Source organism: Gobius niger (assembly GCF_951799975.1).
Source record: "Gobius niger genome assembly, chromosome: 10".
NCBI lineage: Eukaryota > Metazoa > Chordata > Actinopteri > Gobiiformes > Gobiidae > Gobius > Gobius niger.
In genome coordinates this window covers 28,447,894-28,473,434 of record NC_136861.1, presented here as the reverse complement: position 1 = coordinate 28,473,434, position 25,541 = coordinate 28,447,894, and the positions used below count along the sequence as shown (strand labels likewise).

At 41.3% G+C, this 25,541-nt stretch overlaps 3 protein-coding genes across 6 annotated transcripts; 2 read left to right on the top strand and 1 right to left on the bottom strand.

The window, feature by feature from the left end:
• The first annotated feature begins 540 nt into the window (after positions 1–540).
• nubp1 (nucleotide binding protein 1 (MinD homolog, E. coli)) lies at positions 541–7,451 on the top strand. Its single transcript, XM_079564034.1, has 10 exons — positions 541–646; positions 1,783–1,887; positions 1,967–2,100; positions 2,178–2,246; positions 2,321–2,353; positions 2,438–2,528; positions 2,600–2,754; positions 4,069–4,179; positions 6,569–6,755; positions 7,218–7,451. The coding sequence occupies exons 1-10, from the start codon at positions 616–618 to the stop codon at positions 7,265–7,267; spliced, it is 966 nt and encodes a 321-aa protein (XP_079420160.1). The 5' UTR covers positions 541–615; the 3' UTR covers positions 7,268–7,451.
• A 4,245-nt stretch (positions 7,452–11,696) lies between these two features.
• Positions 11,697–22,587, top strand: ciita (class II, major histocompatibility complex, transactivator). Of its 3 annotated transcripts, none has more exons than XM_079565136.1 (21): positions 11,697–11,891; positions 12,332–12,401; positions 12,487–12,534; positions 13,177–13,230; positions 14,175–14,264; positions 14,343–14,396; positions 14,763–14,966; positions 16,977–17,024; positions 17,095–17,187; positions 17,417–17,467; positions 17,583–17,818; positions 18,235–19,457; positions 19,892–20,392; positions 20,464–20,643; positions 21,009–21,074; positions 21,374–21,454; positions 21,537–21,620; positions 21,693–21,776; positions 22,008–22,091; positions 22,167–22,250; positions 22,330–22,587. In XM_079565136.1, the coding sequence occupies exons 1-21, from the start codon at positions 11,856–11,858 to the stop codon at positions 22,403–22,405; spliced, it is 3,447 nt and encodes a 1,148-aa protein (XP_079421262.1). In that variant the 5' UTR covers positions 11,697–11,855; the 3' UTR covers positions 22,406–22,587. The 3 variants fall into 3 exon arrangements, with proteins under 3 accessions (XP_079421262.1, XP_079421263.1, XP_079421261.1); XM_079565137.1 differs by having other exon boundaries at positions 14,760–14,966; positions 17,601–17,818; XM_079565135.1 differs by having other exon boundaries at positions 14,760–14,966.
• An 877-nt stretch (positions 22,588–23,464) lies between these two features.
• dexi (Dexi homolog (mouse)) lies at positions 23,465–25,386 on the bottom strand. Of its 2 annotated transcripts, XR_013793319.1 has the most exons (3): positions 25,251–25,386; positions 24,515–24,997; positions 23,465–24,439 (listed from the first exon to the last, which is right to left on the bottom strand). XR_013793319.1 is itself a non-coding variant. In XM_079565022.1 (2 exons), exon 2 carries the CDS (start codon positions 24,889–24,891, stop codon positions 24,622–24,624), a length of 270 nt encoding a protein of 89 aa, XP_079421148.1. In that variant the 5' UTR covers positions 24,892–24,997; positions 25,251–25,386; the 3' UTR covers positions 23,465–24,621. The 2 variants fall into 2 exon arrangements, 1 of the variants encoding a protein (XP_079421148.1); XM_079565022.1 differs by having other exon boundaries at positions 23,465–24,997.
• Positions 25,387–25,541: the final 155 nt, after the last annotated feature.

Sequence of the window (25,541 nt, the reverse complement as noted above, 5' to 3'; positions counted from 1 at the left end):
ACAGATGGGGGAAGGGAGGGCATCCATCCGAAAACACACAGGCACAAGCACACTACATTATACACAGTGCCACGGTGTTCACATAGCCTTGAATATGATCTTACTGAAGTCAAATATTTGCACTCTCCAATTCCAATACAGTAAAAAATAATGGGCTTCTGAAACACACCCTAAAACTTTAACGACTTGTTTAAATAAGGGAATGACTAATAATGTGTTTCATTGCAGTATTTTCAAACATCAACATGCTTTTAAACAAGGTGCTTTTTAACATTCAATATATCGGTTTGGATACAATGACCTTTAAGCATTTCTTGTCTCTGAGTTAGATTTATTTTTATGGAGTGAGAAAGTGACTCAGCACTGACCTCTAGTGGCTGCAAAGTGTACGTGTAAACACTTCAGCCTAACATGACACGTAACAGCTAAAACATTGCGAACATTTTACTGAAACACTTCTCTCTAAAAAGCACGTGTAGAACATTGAACTTGCTGAATATTAACTTTCTTCATAAGGTGTATTTGTGAGATTTTGGGGGAGGAGGTTGCATTTGGACCATCGCGCGCGGCGGAACCTTTGCGGGGGAAGACATTACTGACGGACATAAAGTAAATATGGCAGACGTACCAGATAACGCACCTGAGCGTGAGTTTGTTTTGCTTTATTTTACAGTATATTATTGTGTTTTGTGTTTGCGTGTCGTTACTGTCCGTCTGTGCTTATTGTTTTGCTGAGAATTTCTCTCATCTCTTTAGTTTCTCGTGGACTGATGCTGTTTATTTCCCTATTTTATTTTTCTAGTTATTATCTGTGAAAACCTACTGCATCATTGAAGTCTCTGTACTAACATGGCATAATATTATTTAATGCACTGCCTCCCATCTACTTATTTTAGCCTTTTTCAAGTTTAAAAAATTGCCTGAGTCATGGTGACACAGCTGAGTGTTCAGAATGATCTTAACATTTTTGTGTAACAACTCTGAACTGTATGTTTGGTGGTTTTCACCGTGTTTTTAGTCACAGATAGTAAGTTTTACTGCCACTTTTAGTCATTAATAAATAATATAGATAGTCTCAAGCAAAATAAACTTTATTTGAAGTCTGCTTTGGAAATGTACATTGATTACTTTACTATTTGACCTCAGACCTCATGCTTTTTTTGGAGTAAGAATTATATTCAATACAATATCAATAGTTTATTTTATATCTTAACCTCGTAACCATGATTTGGCATTCAATTTGGCATTACCCAAATCTAAAGCTTCTTCAAAAGAGAGTCAAAATAGTGACAGAAATGAGACGAAAACAAGGATGAAAACGCAACAAAAGTGCGACAAAAAGTGACAAAACAACCACAACCAAAAAGCAAACAAAGAATAACAGAAAAGTGACAAAAATGCAACAAAAAAAGCAGTGAAAAGACATGTCAAAAAGTGACAACAACACAAGGAATAAGATCCTTTGAGATCAGTTAACTTTCAAAGGAGGCATAGCACTGGCCTATAGACTAATCCTTTAGATTTGGGTAAAGCTGAACTGGAGAAAGTGCACTTGATTAAGGCGGGGGTTAAGATGTTAAAGTCTTGGGGAACCCCAGCTCCGTGCCCGTGACCCTCTGGGGGGTCCCCATACCACAGAGAATGGAGTGAATGAAAATCCCCTTCCCTTGTGTGTGAAGTGCTACACAAATAAGATTCCCCTCCTTCCCCTTGGACTTGTCAGTTTAGTCGTTTATTAGTCGCTGTAATACCAATGTTTATTTCCAATTTGTTTAATTTTAGACTGCCCAGGTACTCAAAGTGAACAGGCTGGGAAGGCGTCGTCATGTGCAGGATGTCCCAATCAGAAGCTCTGTTCGTCCGGAGCAACAAAAGCCCCCGATCCAGGTAAAGATAAATAAACTCATATATTAATGTACAGGATGTGGTTAAATGGGCATCTTTTTCTTCACATATCTTCTTCCAGCCATCGCGGAGATCGGGGAAAAGCTGTCCACAGTCAAGCACAAGATCCTGGTGTTGTCGGGTAAAGGAGGAGTGGGCAAGAGCACTTTCAGTGCCCACCTGGCTCATGCCCTGGCCACCGACAGCACGAAGGAGGTGCGAACCCAGGATTCGTACGCCAACCCTACATTAACTGAAGTCTTACTGATTATATGTGTTTTTTATTCCATCAGGTTGCTCTGTTAGATGTAGACATATGTGGTCCCTCTGTTCCCCGGATCATGGGTTTAGAAGGAGAGCAGGTAGGTGCACCAAAGGATGAAATATAAATACACAATTCAAAGTTTTAAGAAGTACTTAAACCTATCGTGTGCAGGTTCACCAAAGCGGCTCCGGCTGGTCCCCTGTTGTAAGTAAAACCTTTACCGCAGACTACACCCTCTTTTTGTTGTCGCTTTAACCCTATCGTCAACACTGCGTTTCTCATTTTCAGTACGTCGAAGACAACCTCTCCGTCATGTCCATCGGTTTCCTCCTCAGCAGCCCCGACGACGCAGTGATCTGGAGAGGCCCGAAGAAGAACGGTCTGATTCTGACACTGTGAACATTACTCTTTGTACACGGCCTCGATGCGACGTTTCCTCTTTTGGCGCAGGGATGATAAAGCAGTTTCTGAGGGATGTGGACTGGGGCGACCTGGATTACCTCATTGTTGACACGCCCCCGGGCACTTCTGACGAGCACCTGTCAATCGTGCAGTACCTGAGCGCCACCAACGTGGATGGAGCCGTTATCATCACTACACCTCAGGTAAGCAGGTAGCAGAATCTCATTGTAGTGGTAGATGTGAAATGTGTTTTGCCGGTTGAACTACAGTATTTGTGTGAAACTGCCTGTGGTATGAGGGCGAAATGTTTTACTAATTTAAACTCTTAACCGAGCACATCTTCTACAGTTTGGCTTTACCCACATCTAAAAGCTTCTTGTTGGAGCTTACAGCCTCGAGGCCAGTGTAACGCCTCATTTGAAAGCTAAGGCCTACAAAACTGATCAAACCTGTTTGGCCGTGTTTTTGTCACATTTTGGAAGCGTTGTTTTTGTTTTGTTTTCATCTCGTGTTTTTTTGTCGTCTTTCATGGCCTTTTTTGTTGCTTTTTTTTTACATGTTTCTGTTGCTTTATTTTAATTATGTTATTGTTGCTTTTCCGGCACGTTTTTGTTAATTTTTTTATAATTCTTTTAAGTAAGTAAGTAAGGAAGTGCTTTATTTCTCATTGTACAAGTATACAACGAAATGGTGTTCAGGTGTTAGTCCTGAGCTGCTGCGACTGAGCCGCGCTGCCATTGTGGGCCGAACTGACCCGGAGGTAGAGGAAACAGTAGCACCCGGAGGAAACTTGGCTGGCTGCCTTCAGTCTCCTCTGATCCTCTGAAACGGTGCAGCGGCGCTTGGGTTTGTCCCTGCTTCAGAGCATGGTGTCCTACACTGGTCAGCTCCATCCTCTTAATCCTGTGCAGCTCCACAACAGTCTTTCACCATCTTTTTAGGCTTGGAACCATAAAGCTGATGATGTGTGGCAATAAAACAAGAAAAAACTGGTCTGAAGGCCACATTTGGCCCCTGGGCCGCACTTTGGACATGCCTGCTTATAAAGAACAAAAGTCTTTGTTATACACAAGCTCAGTTCATTTTGCTTGCGTAAAATGTTAAAACCTTTATTATAATTATTATTATTATTTTGCATAACATGGGCACACCTTTTACCAGTGACTGTACTCCTACTGCAGAAAACGCCCACATTTCTCATGACTGTTTTGCCACTGTAGCAACCAGTAAATCTATTTTATTCACAAAGGCAAATCAAAAAAAATAAACCTGAGTTGTCAAAAACATTTCCTCATTCTTTAACAGGGCAGAGTTAGATGAGTTCACAAAGCTATGGAAACTTCCCCATTCTTCACATATTTAGTTTACCAGAGCACACACCACATGGTAAAACAATGCCTTTCTTTGATTAAATGTGATTACTTACACTTCACATTTTTACAACGTATTTTTCGGAAACTGATGCATTTTTAATGATACTGTACATGAAGCTCCTGTTGTTTTCTGTGTGTCTGTAGGAGGTGTCGCTGCAGGACGTGCGTAAAGAGATCCGATTCTGTCAGAAGGTCAAGATGCCGATTATAGGAGTGGTGGAGAATATGAGCGGCTTCGTCTGTCCTAAATGCAAGGTTAATCATGCACGCAAATGACGGCAACACACTGATGCACTTTACGCTTATGAAAGGTTGAACGGAAAAAAAAAAAGGTAGTTGTACAAAAAAAGGAACATTTGCAACAGTGGCAAACAAAGCTTTCAGACTTGAGGACCAGCTGTACACACGGGGGTACGGAGGCCACGGGAGAATTCAAATAGTTTTTGTACAAACACCGGTTCAAAAAGCTCTAACACTGTCTTGCCCCTTTCCTAAACTCTTCCGCAGATGCACTCTGATGCCTAAACTCTCAAAATAAAGATTCAGTAACAATGGAGAAATGCAGTTGATTGTTAAATACGACCATTTTACTGACATGGGAAATAACAGCCATTTTCTTCCTCTTGTCATACTCGTTAAAAATGACCTCATGCTGAACAAAATGTGTCAGGGCGTTGGTTTGAAGCCTCAAGGTTCAGAAAATATGCAGAAGTTTGAAATTACATTTTGAATCTGTTTTATAGAAGCGTTTTGAAAAATATTGATTACAGTGCAATGAGTCGAAGCTCCCACAACACTAGTGATTTACTAAAATTTCCACTACATAAACACATTTTAACATAGAAACAAATCCTTTGGGGCATCTTACACAGACCAGGCCACACCAGCCAGACTAGTAATTTTGCATTTGAAATTTAATTTTTGTGTATGTTTTTGGAACATGCACGATAGTAACTGGGTCAGAAAGTTGACAATTAAAGGGTTAAAACATTTTAGAAATATTTATTTATCATTAATATTATTTTATGTATGAAAAGATCCAAACCTTCAAAATAAAAAGCAAAAAATATATATTGTTCTTTCATTGAGTTAGCTCTCCGAAGTTTCAAGCACATTTTTGTGTCGAAGCTCCCACAACAGGAGTTTTTTAGCGTTTTCATTGGGGTAAAAATAATATAAACATAAAACAAAAAATCAAAGTCCAAAAGCACAAAAATGTGCTGGGGTGTGATTAAGGGTTAAACAACAAACTGCCGCTCTTCACTTCTGCTCCATATTACACAAGATAGCAAGATGCAAGTCCATACTGCACTCTGAACAATAATCGAGTTTGACCATAGATTTCGTCACGATTCAACTGACTCTGTGCATAACTTCAAATCATAACAACACCGCCCAAGAAGTGACTTCCTATTATTGGTTTGTCCTTTTCGTAAGGCAGAAGGTTTAGTTTACCTTTCGATCACTTCCTGTGATCTTCCTCAGAAGCGTCACCTGGTGGTGGAGGTGACGTGTCGTAGGCAGCTTACATGGATTTTCCAGTCAATAGGGAGAGCTTACGCCCCCTACTGACTGGCGCCTTCTCCAGGACGACATCCCAGGTGTAGGATAAGGTGTACGTTCCGTCGTCCCGGTTCATAGATGTTGGTGAACATTTCCTGATCTCGATGGCTTCTCTGATCCAGCGGTGGCCCTTGTTGCTTTCGGCACGGATGACCCTGGCATTGTAGTTGTTCTCCCTCTTACAGTGGTCTGATTTGGTATTTTCTTGCAGTGCTTGTTCTTTTATTGCTCTTGTTTGTCTATTGGCCGTCTCCATTTCACATTCCTTCTGGTGCTCTTTCTTGCGTGTGCTGAATGATCTCCCAGTCTCACCCACATATGTTTTATTGCATGATAGGCATGGGATTTTATATATGACATCACATTTCCAGTCTTGATTGATGGTGTCTTTGGGTCTGACTAATAACTGTCTAAGTTTTGAGCATTTATGTTGTGTTTCCTCATGGCCCTTTGTATGTGCTTTGTGACCCCCCTGATGTATGGTAGAGTGACAGTTTTGTGCCTGTTTCCTCCCCTGTTCAATTGCCCAGTGTGGATACTGACAATGTGTGAGTGCGTGTTGAATGTGAGCCTCCTCTTCCTCCTTGTCCTGTGTGTAAGCTCTCCCTACTGACTGGAAAATCCATGTAAGCTGCCTACGACACGCAGGTAAATTAAACCTGTCTTACTAAAAGAACAAAACAATAATAGTTTTAACCTAAGAAGACAGTATGAACCTATTGCAAAGTGACTTCCTGTTTCGATTGAGCACGCCAAAATAAAAGCACACAGCTCGTCTCATTGATTAGTTCAGCAGATACTTGCAACATTACGAGAATTTTATTAAATACACGCATTTTAAGTGTTTTGTCTGTCAATAGTTTGGCAGAAAGAAAGTTGAACTAATGAGACTAACTAATAAGATAGTGCTTTTTGGCGTTCTGGATCGAAACAGGAAGTAATTTCTTGGGCGGTGTTGTTATGATTGATTGAAATTATGTCAGTTCTCATTGTCCAGCCCTATTACAGCACAGTAATTACTCGAGCTACAAAAACGATGTACGCTTTTATCTAAAATCCCAGCATCCTTGTGCCTTTGTAGAACACCTCCCAGATTTTCCCACCGACGAGCGGAGGAGCGGAGAAGATGTGTGCCGACCTGGATCTACCTCTCCTGGGCAAAGTGCCGCTGGACCCTCGCATCGCCCGCTCCTGCGACGAGGGCAGGTCCTTCCTCAACGAAATCCCCGACTCGCCGGCCGCTCAAGCTTACCAGCGCATCGTGCAAAGTGAGACCTGGCTTTTTACACTCACATTCCCAGTGAAGTATTTACATTTGTGGTATTTTGGCAACATTTGAAATTGAGTATGATAAGGGTTTTTTCTTTTCTTATGTTTTTTTCAAGAAGTGGTTATTAAAAGTAGGAAGTGTTCCCATGAAATGCAGACGGCATACCGATTCAATTTTAGTTCAGGGAAGGGAAGGGGATTTTCTACGTATCGCGCTTTCACAGAACTAGGTCTCTAACCACTTCCAACAAGGAACAGTTTTTTAATTCACTCGACTGTGGCAATTTGGGGAGGAGTTGTGCAATGAAAGTCTCAGGCTAGGCTTTTAGAAGTTAATGGCCAACTACAAAATAAATACATAAGCCGACACAGAGAAACAATTAGCTATGTGCACCATTAATTGCAACAGCTAAGCCTGAGTGATGACAATGATCTCTGCTCTTGTGTTTCTCTCATTACAGGTATCCAAGAATACTGCTCTAACAATGAAACGGAGCAGAGTACCACATGACAGTTGTGATAACTAAAACCGCCACAGGACCATCAAATATGTTTTCTGAATGCACTTAAAAAAAGACCAAATATTTGTGTCTGCTTTGAAGAGATTGACTGAGTTGCGGCGAATGTTAATGTCCAGTTTTAATTCAAACGTTGTACATGTGCCAGTGCTATTTCACATGTGTGTAGCACTGTTGTGTTAGATCTCTATTTCCAATAAAAGATACTCCTTATTCAAATTCTGCTGGAGTATGTGCTGCATTTCAACACTCAAAACTAGTTTAGGTATTACTGGTGTTGATAAGTGAAAGTATCGAAAGCAGGCACCGAACAGAAGAAAAAGAACCTACAGTTTCTATGCTGTTGGCCCAGGGACAGCATTAACGTCTTCACCCAGTTCAGTTTTATCTAAATGGTTACAGCCATAAAACGTATCTAAACAGATCTTTGTTGCCACGTCTGTCACTGTATTATTATTATTTATGTTACATTTTCATCACATTTTTTGTTATGTTTTGGTCGCTCTTTTGTTGCTCTTGCGTTTTTGTCACTTTACATTGCCTTTTTTGACAGTTTTTTGTCTCATTTTTGTTGCTGTTTTGAGGCCTATTTAAGCTTTTAGATTTGGGTAGAGCCAAACTGGATAAAGGGGGTCGGTTCAGGTTGGAGTGAAGAGGTTAAAGGAACAGAACACTGTTTTTACATACTGAGATATGTTTTTACCTGAGCTTGGATGAGTTGATTCGTACCTGTCTGTTCCTTTAAAGGAAGTGACTTGATTGTTTCAGCTCAAACCAGTTTGGGCACTAAATAAAAGCACCTAAATATCACACTCACATTAGCCAATTTTTAATAATCACTTATATTTCCCCTATTTTCCCCTATATTCCCATCATTTTAGCATAGGTATCAAAAAAAGCATCGTTCAGGTATCGGAATCATAAACCCAAGTATCGTTAAAGGAACAGGCCACCGTTTTTACATACTGAGACATATTCTTACCTTAGCTTAGACGAGTTCATTTGTACCTGTCTGGTCTTCATTTGTACCTGTCTGTTCTTCACGCATGCCCTCAGTCACATAAACACAGCACAGACGGCGCTAGCATTTAGCCTCTCCCTCTCTCCACTATAGCTCCAAACGAGGTGAAGATAGAAGCTACCAAGCTCTTCCACGTTTTCCTCATTTAAATATGGTTACGTGAAGTGTTACATGATAAAGTATAGCAACACAAAATTACACAATGTGGATTTTCTATGCGGATAAACAGGGGAACTATATAGGCGTAATAATACCAGGAGTACTAGGGCGTCCGCACAGTAAAGTGAAGATATTACTGCGCGGATGTCGAACTACTTTTTATCCGCTTATAAAATCCACATTGTGTAATTTTGTGTAACTATACTTTATCGTGTAGCACTTCACGTAACCATATTTAAATAGGGAAAGCGTGGAAGAGCTTGGTAGCTTCTATCTTCACCTCGTTTGGAGCTATAGAGTTCGGGAATGTGATGTCATATCGCTAAGCATTATGGGATTAGCAGCAATTGAAAACTAATGGAGATTTTAAAAGTTAAAATACTGGAGTCATTGTTCACATTAAAACACTTGGACACCACAGTGTGTTAGATGTATTTACCAGCAGTAACTCAGCAGCTAATGGAGTCCACTTTTTATACTGTTTATAGCTAATGTTAGTCTATGGACATGTATGCTAACAGCTGCAAAGATGGCGGATCTCCATGGTAACTGTGGAATTTCCCGAACTCTACAGAGGAGAGGAGGCGAGGCTAAATGCCAACGCCGTCTGTGCTGTGTTTACGTGACTGAGGGCACGCGTGAAGACCAGACAGGTACAAGTGAACTCGTCTAAGCCAAGGTAAGAACATATCTCAGTATGTAAAAACGGTGGCCTGTTCCTTTAAAGTACTTTTCCACATACATTAGGCACTCAAAGCGCTTTACAGCAAGGAACCTGTCACACATTCACACATTGATGGTTATGTACTTTGATTGGTGTCCGAAAAGAAAATGGAACAAGTTTTCAGGAGTTGGGAATGAAAGTCAGTAACATATTGATGACAATGTTGCAAAGATTCTGCAGATGGCTCACAGAAACCTTCAGCATCAGAAGTGGGATTTGCAAATGTTACAAAATTTGACGGTGGATCTCAACCGAGTATAGTGAAATTCCAAGGACCACAGAATGCAAACTGCCAGGTGAGTGTCTGTCTCAACCTGTCTGTGTTGTTGCCAGAGCTGCTCTGTTTGGCTTCATGCAGCACCGTACTTTCAGTTTCATTTTGACTGGGCTGGGATTTGACTACCCATATTCACCATGGCTTTGTAGGTGAGGTGCGGGTGGTGTCCTGTCTGTATTGTATGTTACCACACCGTGACGGAAGTGTAATCATAAAGCACTTTTCTTTACACAATGATGGCATCACAACAAAGAGGCTCTTTTGTGAAATAACCAAACTCAAGTACTCCTACCAAATGGCACTCCTTCAACTAGTTACTAGAGTGCTCAATGGGAATGATCAAAGCTCCAGAAATAAGCCCTTTGAGATGTGTGAAGAATGATATGCATAGACCCCGCCTGAAATAGAAGATGTAAACTGCATATGACACATTAAACACATTTTTTGCTAAGATTCCTAGTTAACACAATTACACTTGAGATTTTGCTCAGCAATGTACCCATTTTTTTTTTTTATGTTTCTTGTTTCACTTCCTTATTGGACAGACTGGTTCTGGAGGCAAACATTTTTAATCTGTTACTTGCTGCCCCCCCTGATCCGGGGGATATCAGGTCAAGGGTTAGGGACTACTTTTAAATGAGGTATCACATTGGCATAGGCTGGAAGCTCTCCTGTCCATACACTTTGAGATTTGCATAAAATAACTCTAACCCTAAGATGGCAGATAACAGGTTTTACTGTTGCCGTGCAACCACGTTATATCAATGAGAAATGAGTGAGTAAGAATTCTCTGGAACTACAGTATGTCTCCATGTCACTTTTGTTCCTAACTTTTGCTTCACTGAGATATAACTACAAAAGGATTCAAACCTGTCATATGCACTTTAAAGGTGCATTATGGAGCTTTTAAAGCAAAAAAATAAAACGTTTATATTTGTGTGTAATTAACTTTTTAGTGACGCAGTGGCTGTATGGGTGGTCAGCATGCCGCCTTTACTTTCCATCAGAGTGGCGTCTACAACGCTCCAAGATCAATTGTTTTGTTGGGTTTCTGGACAGCAGTGAAAACCTACCAGAAACCCGACAAACAATTGATCCTGGAGCGTCATAGAGGCCTCTGTGATGGAAAGTAAAGGCGACATGCTGACCACCCATACAGTCACTGGGTCACTAAACGTCAAAAACACATCTAATAAAAGTATTTTATATCCACATACAAAGTTCCATAATGCACCTTTAAGAATGAAACAAAATGTTTCTGTAGATAACCGGAAAACATCTATGAATATATCACAGCTACATTCAGAATCTGAGTTGAACATGAACCTTGGGAAACTGACCAAAGGTCTCTTTTATCATGAGAGTCTAGAAACATTCATTTTATTGGCAGAAGATCAAGCATTAGAGGAAGAAGTGCTGGTAATGAATGCACCGGTAGAGTCTGATTGCGTGATTGTTTATGTTTGACACACTACATGCCACACCGGTGAACAAGTAGAGCCGGTACTTTCCACTTCACCAGAACTCCCGTGCTATCCAGTTATTATCAGGTGCAGCAGTTGGACACGCCTGTGCAATAAGGCTATTTGGGATCGATGCCGCAATGTCTTTGTCTTAATCTTTGACTCTCTGTAAAGCAGTGTTTCACTACCAGGGGCACTTAGCAGGGGGCACTAGGAAATATTTCAGATCGAAAGTGAAGGTTAAACTGAACAGTATTTCAATGTTGTGTTATAAGAAAACCTCTGTCAATGAGTGCTTTTGCCTTTTTTTTTTTACTCAGCACACAGTTTCCCGGATCATTTTCAATTGTCTGCACATTAGAGTTTAGGGGGTACTTGGAGTAGAAATGGAAGCCAGACATAAAAAAAAAAAGGTTTGGGAACCACTGTTGTAAAGTATAGATTCCAGACCATTCTAAAAAAAACAAAAAACTTTTGGTCAAGACTGCATCCAAATAAAACACAAAAGACCTTATTGTCCTCATTTAGAAAGTGGACCAACGTACAAGATATTAGTTGGAAATAGTATTGGCCTAAACAATTTGATGGCCCTATAGCAATTCCTTCTAATTGTGCAATAACACTGGTTTTGTCCTTCAATGTTTCAATCGTAAACTACCAATTCTTTATTTCTGCCAACCCCTGGAGGGGCAACGCGCTCTTAAACCCACCCCAGCGGAAGAATTGGGATGTCAGACAAATGTGTTTGGCACTGCATCGCTGGGAAAGTGAAAGTATAGCGCTCAGAAGGGGGAGTTTTACGCGCGTTGGTGAGCGCTACACACGGAACGGAGCGGCTGTCCCGTCGTCGCAGGTGCCAAAATTCATCACTCGGGACTTTAGTTCCACGGAAGGAAAACGCTTCTCAATGTTGTGACGGACGTCGTGTGGGGTCAAAATGCGAACCCTCAGCATTTCGACGACTCTCGTGCAGGTAAATATACAGACATGCGCCATGCTGTTTGGTCCTTTACGCAGCGCAATTCGGGTGGAGAGGTTAATTATTTGCATCTGCGCGCTAACATGCGCGGTGCTGAGAGACTTATTATTAATTTGCTACGAGGTTTAGACGTGTAGGGTGTGATCTAAGCCTATTTGGGGACTGTGATTGCAGACAACATTGCGTACGTTACGTTGTCAATCGATTTTTAGTGAGTTAAAACTCAACCCGGGCTTCTCGTTGGCCCTTTCTCTGAGAACAATGCTTCGTTTAAGCCTATTCTCAAGTAAGTATTCGTAAATCTGTATGTTAAATGTCAACAGGATGTTTTGGGGTCAGGCCAACTTCTTCTTTTGGCAGTTTGTTTCTTTTGTGTAGAGCCAAAAATAATCCATGTGAAAGTTAATTCACGCATAACCTCTGCTTTTGTGTAGTCATTCAACTCGAGCAAAATGCAAGACGTGGATGAAGATCTCTTTAACTTCCCGGAGCTGTGTCTTCCAAGTGAGGAGACTTCTTCACTTTTACACGATGCCCTGGTTACTGCAGAAGACCTGAACTATGCAATGTGTTTTCTGTTTTTTTCCAGCCGATTTGTTAGAATACATGGACGATGAGAACCTGGAGAGTATAGTAGGTGAGTGGTGTGAAGAATCAGTTCCACAAATTCCCTTCGTAGCACTTTAAAGCAAAAAAAAAAAAAAAGCATTCACAAAGAACATGTTAATTATGAACACATGTTGGATTAATTGCATACATTTGAAGTTGCCTATTTGTGAATTTTAAAGGTGCATTTTAAAGGTACATTATGCAACTTTATGTGGGGGAAAAAAGTTGATATTTTTGTTTAGGCTGTTTGTAGTGACCCAGCGGATGTATGACTGGTCAGCACGGCGCCTTTACTTTCGATCACAGTGCTGTCCAGGACGCTCCGGGATCAATTGTATGGAAGGTTTTCTCCGCTGACACTGGATCACTGGATCACTATCACTATGTTTTCCACATAAAAAGTTGCACACTGCACCTTTAAAGTTCATTAGTAGACCGTTAGTTCCAGATTAATTTGTGTTTGTAAATGCTTTCGTACATGTTTCAAATGTGCCAGCTCTGTGTTGCGCAAACATTTATTCATAATTAGTTCATTACAAGTTCTGTATTACTTCTATTGCTTCATGATTGACTTGTAAATGCATTATGTGCCCATTTTAATCAAGTATACCCTACAAGAATGTGTTGCCATCAGGTTTTATTGTATTTTAAAGCATATCTTGTTTTTCAGATCCAGAAATTCTTGACGATTTGCTGGCCTGTGAGCCTGACATTGACAGCTACAGTAAGCACTTCCACTTTTATGACTTGTTTGTTTATTTGGTCGAGACGGCACATGTGGAAGTGTCACAAGTAAGTAAGTCGATCAGGTCCTGAGCCTCTGTGTGTCTGCGCCGCCATTGTGGGCCAAACAGACCAGCATGGTCTCATAGGGGATGGCCTGGCTGCCCTCGGTGCTCCTCTGAAGCGGTGCACCGGCTCCCTGTTTCAGAGCGTGGTATCCCATACTGGTCAGCTTCTCCTTCCTCTTTCTTCTGCGCAGCTCCCTCCGCTCCCACTGCCTCCTCTCACATTCATCTTTGTCCTTCTCCCCTGGCTCTGACACCATTCTTCACATGAGGGTCAGCTGTGAGCCCGGACTCAGTGAATAGAAAAGCACAACACTGTCTTTTGGGAAGCAGATCAATATAAGGCGTTACACTGGTCTTTAGACTGTAAGCTCCAGTCGAGAAGCTTTTAGATTTGGGTAAATCCAAACTGGAGAAAATGCAGTCTGTTAAAGTGGGGGTTAACAGGTTAAGAAGAAGTCTGTGGATTTCCTTTATATTGCATTATTCATTCACTCCATACTTGGTGCAGGTGAGCTACTATTGTAGCCAGAGCTGCCCTGGGGTAGATTGACGGGAGTGAGGCAACCAGTCTGTGCCATCGGACCCTCCAACCACCTCCAACTACTCACTCACTCACTACATTCACCCAGGATTCCTGGTGTTACCAAACGGTTTCCCATCCAAGTACCGACCAGGCCCTTCCCTGCTTTAGCTTCTGAGATCTGACGGGATCGGGCAGAGCAAAGGCGGTATGGCCAAAAATAAGATAAAGATGTCAAACCGTTGCGATCATAACAGTTTACATGCACTAAAATAACAGTCGCTGTGCTAAAGTGCTAAATAAAAAAAACGTGCATTCTATCTATTGACCGTTTCCTTCCTCTTTTCTGCCCGTCAGGTGAATTTCCTGCTTTAACCGACTGTTCAGACGAGGGGTCCCCAGAGAACACTACATGCACCAGGCATTGCATTAGAAAACGACCAAGAGGTGAACGTCTATGCCCTACTGAAGCTGGATCATCATTGTTTATTACAGTCCTAATCAATCTTCCTTCCCCAACACTAGACATTGGCGACACGCACACAGCATCAAGACCCAAATGGCAAAGAACCACACAAGGTAACAAGAGCAATGGTCAGATCTAACTGAACAAGAACATATTTATTCAAATGAAACGGGAAGTTTATTTTTTACTTAGAAATGAAATAAAGAACAATGGTTTTGCACAATCATAAAAGGGAAATGAAATTGTATAACGTATGGTGTTTATTAGTCTGAAATAAATATAGTGACAGATTTATGGAAGCAGGGATTTTGGACTTAATGACAGGAGGAGATGGTTCGGGACAAAACCCAAATCTAGAACTTGTTAAACATTCTTCACAAATGTATGAAGCTGATACAAGATCAAATGAAGCCCATACAATAATGGAGATCAAGGTGAATGCAACAACTTTGACTTCGATATGACTTCTTTTTTAGCAGCAAGTGATCCAGGCTGGTGTCCTGGAGACGTCTTCTCACCACCATCTCCAGAAATCCCGCCAGACCAACCCCCGAGTCCACCTTTGCCTCCTCCACCATCTTGCATCTTCACCATCCGCAAGAGTGGGAAATCCCAGACGGTCCAGACAATAAGACTTCCCCCATTCATCAGACTGCACCGCACTACCCCTACGTTTACACTGGGTGAGTAACAGGCAGCTGAAAACAAAATGTAAATCTGGCGAGCTCGGTATCAGTTCCTTGAATTACAAAAAAAAAAAAATGCTACATGATATACAATAACGCTTCATTTGGCTCGCTGCGTCTTACCGCTTTACTTCCTCAATGGGCAAAGCGTGTCACAAAACTGTCGCCTAGCAATCCAACTGTACATAAGGGCTTTGACATTTGTGAATGTTCTCATTTGTTCAGGAAGTAGTCATCGCAGTGAAGCTTAACTTGACTTGGTTTGGTTGAGTTGAGGACGTTTCGTTTCTGTTCACAGAAGCTTCTTCTTCTGACCAAAAGAGCTAAGAAGAAGGTGTTGTGAATAGAAGCAAAGGTTCATCCGTACTCCAAAACCAGTCCAGTTGGCGATTTAAGCTTCACAACAATAAGAGCTATGAGCGAGTCCCAAGTCTTTACTCGGAGTATATACTACTGTGTCAGAGGTTTTAAAACTTTGCAATCAATCAAGTCTATAGTAGGACTGTACCAGGACAAAACTGCACGGGGAAAGGCCTTATCTATGACTTAAGTAGTTCTAAATAGGCGCTGAATCAAAGGTTTACAAAATCACCAATACATTGCCTGTAAAATTAAAAATCTCACTTAGTTATATATAAAATTTCCAAATTTTGATTTTACTTCACTGATGTTGTTGAGGCCCTCTGATAAGGCCATACCGAGCATCACACCAGCTCTGACTCAGGTCCTGACCGTGCCAGGTCCAAACGCGGTGAGGAGCTGGGACTCCTCGACCAAAGCCACCAGAACCACACCAGCTCCAGCCCAGAATCAAATGCAAGACCTGACTGTGTGGGATCAAGGCTTAGCGGAGGAAGCTGGGCTTTTGAAAACCAACATCCTCCTGTAGCATCACCAAAATGTTTGCTTGCAGTGGAATGTCAACATGTTAACTGGGCAATCGAGCGTCTCCCAGGGAGAACAGAGGACATGCTAAAAGTTTACAATAAACATCACAATCGGTATGACAGAAACACTCACCGAATGAAGACAGAGACATGTCGGGTATGGAGCAACAGGGAAAAAGGCTAAAGAGCTGAATCCAGCAAAAAGCAAAAAAAGAAACTGTCTGAGTCTACATCCTGGACTAACTCAGAGTCTAATGACACTAATCACTAGACTACAAAAATCGCCAAAATCTGAATCAATGTCCTCAAAATGTTTATTCATTTCAAAGCAGGAAATGTGAGTGCTTCTGAGGGTTCGTGTAGTTGTAGAAGGCCAACAACAGGTGCTCTTCCAAGACTGGGCCAGCGTTGCAATGATCAGGAAGAAAGTGCAGGAGGTGGAGTAGCCTAATCAAAAGGTCAAAAAAAGAAGTCTGAGGCACTCTGTTGTCAGGCATGAATGATACCCTGATGAAGACACGTTGTGTCGAAACGTGTAGGCTCCATCTTCCATTAAAGAACTTTTAATTATTTTTCATACAACAGAGTGCCTTATTTTTTTGCCCTTTTGATTAGGCTACTCCACCTCCTGCACAGCCTCAATCTAGTCAAATTCTTCCTGATCATTGTTTATTCATTGGTCCAGGTTTGCTGCAGTTGGGCTGTGTTAGCTTTGCCAACCATATTTAGTAAAAAATAAAACTGGAAGATGATGACGTCACAATCTGGACACATGTCAGGACACGTTTAACAACAGCGGACAAAGGTTATCATGCCCTGTGCTGAGGACCTTCGGCACAAATTGCTCCTTGGTCAGTCTCTCTGGAGCCGACGAATTTACATTACATAGCACAGACTCTCAACAGATGTAAAACCATGATTTCTTAACCTCACCATATAATAATCATAAATTCTCCCAACATGTAATTCTGTTTTCAGCGACCAAGACGGAAACACTTAGCTGTAAAGACAATAAGTGCTATTGGTAATGGGTTCAAAGAAATAAGGAGTGCATAGGATCCATCCCCATGCGGCTCCTTCATCACATTCATATTAACACTTTATTTCATGTTTGTGGCAGTGCCCGTGACGCCTCACCATCAACGCCACACACCCCCTCTCTCACCAGGTCAGTACAGCATCACAGATCTACCCACATTCGACAACACATACTTATTGTCATGCCGTTCATTGTGCAGTGGATGGGGCAGCAACACCAGTCCAGCCCAGCTCCTCTCCATCAGGATCACTGTCGGACATCCCTCCTGTCTGTCCATCTCCTCGGCCCCCTGGTAAGTGCTTGAATTGTCAGTAATGATTAAATGATCGTGAAATGCAGTACTTTTCCAGATATTCAGAGCGCCTTTATAACTTCATGTTCATGCATTATTGATCTCTCCACAGTCTGTACTGTCACTGTTTATTGTTCATAGATGTTTCTAACATATATAAATATATGTCTTTCTGCATTTGGATAACCTTTTCAATTACACTCATGACCAATGTCCAATTTCCCCCCAGAAATGTGTCTGATCAAAGAGCAGCGTTCTTGCCTTACACCGGATTTTCCACGTAAGTCACTGATAATGACAATTTCGTGCTTGTCTTGTCTTTTGTCGAACCTATTAACATACTGTATTCTCAACATCGCTTTGGGGCAATGGTAGTTTCAGTACAACCTCTCTAGTATCTCTTCCTTTTCCAGAGTCGGTGAAAGATTACATTCAGGAAACTAAAGTGCACATGAGCCAGGCCTGTGATGACTTAGGAGATGGCCTGACCATAAGCTCAAACTATGTGGATACAAAAGTGCTCCTACTGGACAATAACCGATCAGCAAAGAGGGTAAACACGAGTTTGGACAAAGAGCTGGATGTGATGGGAGAGACAGTGAGGAAGAAACACATGGTCGCCCTGGAGCAGGTAAGCAGTTACTAGTAGTAACAACACGACATTAAATAACAATGGGCCGATTCATTGGTTTATGCACCATGTATTTTGTTCCTTAAAAGCCGTACTTTGCAACATAATACCCTTCTTAACATTGCAAGGAAGTAATTTTTTTCTCCATGCAATGCCTAAAATAGGGTGACCAGATGTCTCAGTTTACCCGGGACAATCCCAGTTTTGAAGCCTCTGTCCCATGTCCCCTTGGATTTCCCCAAAACCATTGATTTGTCCCAGTTTTATACAGACTCTGTCCCAGTTGTCCAAGTTTTTCACAACACAAAACACACAACGTCTCCATAGCAAATGAACCAAAGAGAAAAGCTCAAAAGTCCCATTGTTTCACATTAGTTCTCGTGAAAACACTACTAACTTTCATATTCGCCCCACAGATTTTCAAGCAAAGTCATGGAAGCCGTTCCAAAAGCTACAACCTGCTGGTGGGCAAAGCTGGCATGGGGAAGTCTACCTACATCAAGAAACTTTGTCTCAGTTGGTCCGAGAACCGCATCCCTCAGTTTGACTTCGTCTTCCTCTTGGACGGCAGATTACTCACTATAACGGAACCAAGCCACAGCCTCCAGACGCTGTTACTCTCTCTCTCCTCCTTTGCTCCTCCTTGCTCAGACCCAGACGCTGTTTTTGCCCAGATTCTCGCTTCCCCAAAACGTGTGCTTCTCATATTCGATGGTTTTGACAATCTGAGAGACTTTGACCTGCTTATTCAACATTTAGACAAGGAAACAACCATTTGTTTACAAAAAGACAAAAGGGCAAACACGTTTACAGTAAAACAACTGTATTCTGCAATTCTACTTCGAGTTTTGCTTCCTGGATGCTGCCTTCTCCTCGCATCTAGACCCAGAGGTAGCGCAACTCTTCTCCAACGAAAAGTGGACAGGGTTTTGGAAGTTAGTGGGTTTTCTCCTTCGGAAGTAGAGACTTATATGAAGTGTTCCTTCTCTGATCCGGAAGTCCGAAATTCATCCATAAATTGCTTGCAAAAGTGTAGCTATCTCAACCTTCTCTGCTGGAATCCGGGAATATGTCGGCTGGTGCGCTTGATTCTGCAAAGGCAACCCAATCTAGATACGTTGCCAAGAACTTTGACGGGGGTTTGCTATCAAGTGCTACGTATGAAATTGGAAAGCACTTGTAATAATGGAGAGGACATGAAATCTGAGCAGCCAGTTGAGGAGAAGGAAGTGCGCAATACAACTCGGACAAGAAGCAAAGTGCAAGTGTGTACAAGGCAAAGACCGTCAAGAAAACCGCGTAGAAAGCGCAGCGATAAGGATGGGGAGGAGAATGGAGTGTTGGCCGAACTGAGCAGCCTAGCATGGGAAACTATCAAGTCCAATTCTTCCAAAATCTCGAATGAATGTTCAGTATCGTCCAAAACTAAGGAGGCCGGACTCAGGACTGGACTCCTCAATGCTACACTAGTGGGGAGAAGACAATGTTTATCAAATGCTGAAAAGGATAAAGATGTTACAGATGAGAAACACGAAGCAGGAGACAGCCCGACAGACGGTGAAGGAGGACGGGAAATTCTGTCATGGGCCAACCCCTTTCTTCAGAGCTACCTGGCGGCAGTTCACCTGTCATTGTCGAGGTAAGCTGGGACAACCCATGAACTCATAAGACAACCAAAGTTCAGACACTGTTGGATTTGATCAAGGAAGGTGGGAAGAAAAGGTTTTTCTGTTGTTACTTGAGTTGTTGGGTGATGAACGTCTGTAAAAGTCCATTGCCCCTTGAATGTTACTGCCACGAGATTGGCTAAAGGTCTGTCGATGTAAAAGCCTCAAACAGTATGTTATCAATGTGATTGGAAAGACTTGTTATGATGGGTTCTGTTCAGCAAACAGAAATGGCAAAGAACTTGTTGGGACCACGTTCAACCTGCTGGATTGGGTAAAAAGGTTCATTGGGTCGACAGGACTCAAAATTAGCTCGTCACCCTTACAGCGTCTGCAAATGTCTCAAAACAAAGCAATATGATTTTTTCTCAATGCTGACACACCCATTTGTTCTCTTTTCCCCCAGCGCTGCGCTCATTAAGACGCTCTCCTTCCAGACTCGACGGTCTCAGAGGGAGGAGTTCGAGCTTACCCAACGCTTTGCAGTAGGTTTACTATTTCAAAACGAGTCTGAACTGCTCTGGCTCCATCCCAAAGACTTCTCCCACACAGTGGTCTGCAAACGGAACGCACTCATGGATCACTTCAAAAACCTTCCTCTTGGCCTCCTCAGACCCTCCTACATCCTGGACTTGTGCCACTTTGTTTACGAGGGCTCTTTTACCGAACATCAATCTACTGAAGACCCAGGTTGTTCTCAGTTGGCTGCGCATTTGATGGAGAACTTTCCAGAGCAACTAACATTTAACGGGATCCCGCTCAATCCCGCAGATGTTTACGCAGTCAGAAATATTCTTGAAAATAAGGGAAATAAAAAGAGGAGTTTTTCATTAGACTTACAAGATTCTGGAATACAGGTTTCCGGACTGAGATCTCTAGTGGGACTCGACGCTGTAAGGACGTACAGGTACTGGCTTTTTTTGGTGTGCCGATTCAGAAATGTTCAGCGATCCAACTTTGACCTTAAGTCTCTTCTAGGGCCTGTATTGCTGACGTTATTGCCTTGTGGGCAGAGTTGGAGAAACAGAACGAGGATTGTCGCCTACGTAATGCCGTGTCCAAGTTCAAGATTGACCCTTTCAAAGCAACACAAGTCAGTCACATCGAACATCTGGCCAAGCTGGTGGAAATACACATGAACAAGAGGCTTTCGGACAGGTAATGCGACAACAAGAAACTTTTAGCATTTCGGATGGAGCGCCTATATACTGTAACTCCATGGAGGAACCGTTTTTTATAGATGTTTTTCCTGTTCATTGTTTGGGGCTACAAACTTTGGATTCAATAACATTTGTGGAGAATGACAAGACGGTGAACTTTGTGCCCGTCTTTTTTTTATGTCGATACACACAGTAATAGCAGCTATAATGACCAGAAACCAGGTTAAAACATGCAAAATAGCAGTTTATTGGCAAAATACTTTATAGATTTTTTTGGTGCCCTCAATCTCAGCGATTTCATGTAAATGCAACCTAAAAACGACCTATACAGTGAAAATGACTCTTTTTTTATGTTTATCTCAGCCAAGCAAATTCCATCTTGGCTGAAGGAGTACCAGCCGTCAAAGATCTAACCAAGCTGGAACTTGAGTAAGTAAAAATACATTTCAACCAATAAAATGATTAAATGAGGCTTTCCAATGAAAACATTGCTTTCCATGTGGCCTCCAAAAGAAGCCTATATGAGACAAATCATTGTACAGTGTTTCTCAAACTATGATGTAAACCACTTTTATTTTTTGTGAAGAATGGCTAAAAGAATACTAAAGAGACGGCCTTGCTGACCTCGTTTAGTCCAAATTTAGACCTTGCAAGTCTTCAAGTCTTCATTTTGGTCTTTTCCATTCCCTTTTTACTTTTAAATTTCATATTTAAATCTCCATCCTTAGGCTTGGTCCAGAGAAGGGTCCGCTTGCTCTTCCGATGTTGCTGGAGACGTTGCCAGGTCTACACAACTTGCAACACATGGAGTAAGTATTCTCTCTTTAATAAGTAATGTGAAAAAATGTGCTCTCTCTTTTTTTTCTTATTTACTACAACCTTTTTTTGTAGTCTGGAGAATAATAAAATCGGTGATGATAGAGCTCAGCATTTGGCCAAGGCTTTGGTTTCACTCTCCGCCTTGGTGACCCTTAAGTGAGTCCAATGTTACTGTATTTGTACATCTATTTTAGTCAAATGGTGAATAACAACTCCTATTTTATCCAGTCTGTCACAGAATGCTATCAGAGATCATGGGGCAAAGACACTTGCTGTTGCTTTGAGGAGTCTTCCCAGACTGGATAGGTTAAGGTCAGTGTTTTTGTCAGCATAATACTTTATTTTGACTGTCTAAAACTAAACAACCACTCTATATAAAGTAATAATGACTAAGCCTCCAGACAATTTTAACATAAAACTTGGGACAAATGGGAACAAGATCCTAGCTTCAAATGCAAAACTTTGCATATCATTTCTTCTTTTTCAGTCCTAGAGCCTATTGTATCTAGTGTTTATATTCACACGCTCCTTTTGTCTTCTCAGCCTCCACAGCAATTACATATCTGATGAAGGTGCTTGTAGTTTAGCAGCTGTTCTTCCTCATATGGCAGCCCTCAGTGAATTAGAGTAAGAATACTTTAAAAAGCACATACAGGATTCCATTGGATGCCCCACTAACATCTTTTGCATTATGTTGAACAGCATCAGGTATAACAAGCTTGAAGACGTTGGAGCACAAAGTTTGGGAAGCAGCCTGAAGCAGTGTCGACACATGAAATTTTTGAGGTGAGAGGAGAGTTGGGATTTGTTTTCATGGCCACATGATCATGTGAAACCTAAATGTTTGTGATTTGTGACACTGTAGGATGTGGAGCGAGTGTATTCCTTATGGAGTGTTTGAAAAACTCAGGCATCAGGATCACCGCATTACTGACACTTAGAGGAGTTTCAATCCTGGATGTGGTAGCATGCAACCTCGCTAAGTCATAAGCGAGAAATGAATGCACATTTGCACTTTTCAATGTTTGTATTTGCACTATTTGTCAATTGAAATTATTTAAAATAAAATGATTTGCTATTGGACAATCTCAGCCGTATATTTCCTTCACATGATCATCAAGTCTTAAATAAATAAACTTCCTTTTAACAGTTTCTGTTCTCTTTTGGCTCTAGATGTCACTTGTCAAAACTTTGTTTTCATCGAAATTTGACTCTCGTGATGTAGGTTCTTGTAGGTGAATTTGCCTAAAATTATAAATCAACAAAACATAGAAACACCACTTTAGTCAAGTTTATAATTGTAGCTTTACAATTTGTATTAGTAGTTACATAATTCACAAAATGCCTAGTCTCATCTATGCTGCATGAATGCCCTCTAGTGGATGTTTGTTCCTACAAAGTAAACTTTGTAGTTTTGACACCCATTGTCTGTCAACACGTCACTAGATCCTTATCAGTTAATTCAAAAAAAAAGAAAAAGAGAGACTTGTGTAAAGTTGGCAATATAGTTTATTCAATAAACGTTGGTACAGTCCAATATGCCACAAAAGCAGCATGTGCATTAGCTTAACAGTAGCAGATGAGTGAAAAGAGTGTGAAATTGAAGATAGCTGCTCATAGATCCATCCCCATGTTTGAGAGAAGCTAGCTTTGTACTGGTGATTGAAAACGGTGATTTTGCACTGCCATTTACACCCCAGATTGGCTGTACTCTACATGACTTTAAGTATAATTAACTTGGATGATTGTGTCAAGACAAATGTATTGCCTTAATTTAACTTGATCACACTTTATTTTACACTACTGTCATACATTGTACCAAACTAAATTTAGAGCAATGTAATCTGCTTTGTAACAATCTGTACGAACTTGTACCTATGTCATACATACACGATGGAATATTGTGCATTTGTACAATATTGTAAGACCCTTAGGGTTAGGACAGTTAGGGTCTTATGTCTTATTACACTAAGTATGTAACTACAAACAAATATTATTCCATTGTGTATGTAACCCATAGGTAAAAGTTATTCCACCTTGTTACACAGCACATTACATAGTAGTAAATGTGGCATGCACAATGTATCAAGGGTAGTGTAAAACAAAGTATAACCTGACATTTGAAACAATTTACTACAAACCTTTGTTAATAAACCTTTTCAACATATTTTTCTTTTACTACATTCATTGTGTATTAGCGTAGTGTTGATTTGAGGACACTCAAAGAGAACCTTCTTGATTTCTCTCAAACATGTGCATATTGCCAAGTCAGTGAAATGATAAATTACTAGGGAAACGTGCAACATTGTCGTCTTTTGAGGACTGCTTCCTTAGAGGTCAAAACAGTCCAAATATTTTTCTGTCCCGTTACATCATTAAAGGTGTTTTAATAATGACATTTAAACACCTTAAATAAAATGGCAAAGAACAGAATTGCTATAAAAGTATATATTTGACAGTTCCATGGCAAACAGCCATGCTGTTAATACACAAATAACTCTTTGTATTGGCACAAAAATGTGTTAGCCAAGTGAACAAAGGATTCTATCGATGCCCTTGAATAGTTTCATGGTCAGTGTTGCTTCTGTGAGAAAATATTTTAGCATCAACATATTCCTTGCAGGAAGCAGGGCAGTTTGCACTTTTGCATTCGTGATAGAAATTAAATACTGTTTTTAATTGTATTTTTCTTAACAGCGGAGTCAAAAAATATTTTGCAGAACACTCACACACTGCAGATACGGCAATCATGATTTAGGCAACGTTCTATTTGCCTTTCCAAGTTCCAACACAGTGTCTTTGAAGTTAGTCTTTGAAGTGATGTGTAATGCCAGGCCTGAGAATTTAACTATTCAAGTGAGTACTTGTACCAGACAAATGGCTTAGCAATTTCTCCATGTTCTTCCTGAGTGACAGCTGCACAGTGGCTGGCAGCACGTCCTCTCTGGTTACCTTTTAATGAGCTGGGACAACCTCTTTGGAAGAGAAACAATGTCAATGAATGTCATTTTTGCTACGCAATACATTTTTGAATTACAGTTTTCACTTACTCCTTCAAATCTGTCGAGGTGTGGTGCACATACCAGCTGTGCCCACTGACCCAGTCTTCTTGCTGTCCCATCTTGTATCAGAATACATATATTTTTTAAAAGTCACGTTACTCCAGGTATCCCTCAAACACATCCAGCTCTGTGTCCGTATCATATGGCATAGAGGCCGGGTCGGAAAGGACTCCGAGGTCCACCAGCGCCTGGTCCATGTCCTCGGGCAAAAACACTATCCCGACATTCAGGACAATGTACTCCATCAGGAAGGCATAATAGAGGATCAGGACGTTCACAAAGAACAGGCCCAGATAAAACATATATGGGAGGTCTTCCAAGTGCGATTCCACCGAATCCAGCTGGGCATAAATTGGGTGTGTCATAGAAATCCAGACGACTGGGTCTAGTGTTTACATGGGCCGAAAAGCAAACTAGAGCATAGCTTGTGGTGACCGAAAAGAGTCCATATCGGCTCGGCCTCGGGTTGACCTGCAAGAGTCAAAGGCAGTGTGAGGTGGAGCGTATACTCTTCACTTTGGCTTTAAATATGAGTCAAATTCGAAATATCACCGCCAGAGTATAAACACGTAATTTTAGAAGACTGCGAAAATGTTTGCCCGTGTCTTACGCTAGGATAATTCACACCATGCCAGCTAGCTTCAATGCTAAAAACAGTAGCTTTCAGCACGGGCAGAAATGGACACGAAAGTCAAAAGTTAAATATGTGCATGCATTCTCGTACCGAAAATGAAAACCTGTGGTAAACATAATTAACATCGAGGACTGTGTCACAAAACTGCTTTCAGTTTTTTGGGAGCTGTCCGTGGCAAAACAGCGCTGACAAAAACCCCGAAATTTGACACTTTGCTGACTACAATAGTTTCTGTTTATGCATTGGTCCAGTCACGCGTCAATCAAACAACATCCTCGTCGCATGTTAAAGGCGTCATTACGCTTACCGGAAGTACGCTTGTAGTTTTTAAAGCATCGTTTACGCCTGTTTACACGGGGGGGAAGACACCAAGTCCCAGTA

Excerpts from the sequence above, each read along its gene's own strand:
- nubp1 (XM_079564034.1), top strand. The coding sequence starts at position 616 with ATGGCAGACGTACCAGATAACGCACCTGAGC. Across the intron at positions 2,247-2,320 it reads TGGGTTTAGAAGGAGAGCAG|GTTCACCAAAGCGGCTCCGG; the intron begins GTAGGTGCACCA and ends TATCGTGTGCAG. Across the intron at positions 6,756-7,217 it reads TTACCAGCGCATCGTGCAAA|GTATCCAAGAATACTGCTCT; the intron begins GTGAGACCTGGC and ends CTCTCATTACAG.
- ciita (XM_079565135.1), top strand. The coding sequence starts at position 11,856 with ATGCGAACCCTCAGCATTTCGACGACTCTCGTGCAG. Across the intron at positions 12,535-13,176 it reads GAACCTGGAGAGTATAGTAG|ATCCAGAAATTCTTGACGAT; the intron begins GTGAGTGGTGTG and ends CTTGTTTTTCAG. Across the intron at positions 21,455-21,536 it reads CACAACTTGCAACACATGGA|TCTGGAGAATAATAAAATCG; the intron begins GTAAGTATTCTC and ends CTTTTTTTGTAG.
- dexi (XM_079565022.1), bottom strand. The coding sequence starts at position 24,891 with ATGACACACCCAATTTATGCCCAGCTGGATTCGGTGGAATCGCACTTG.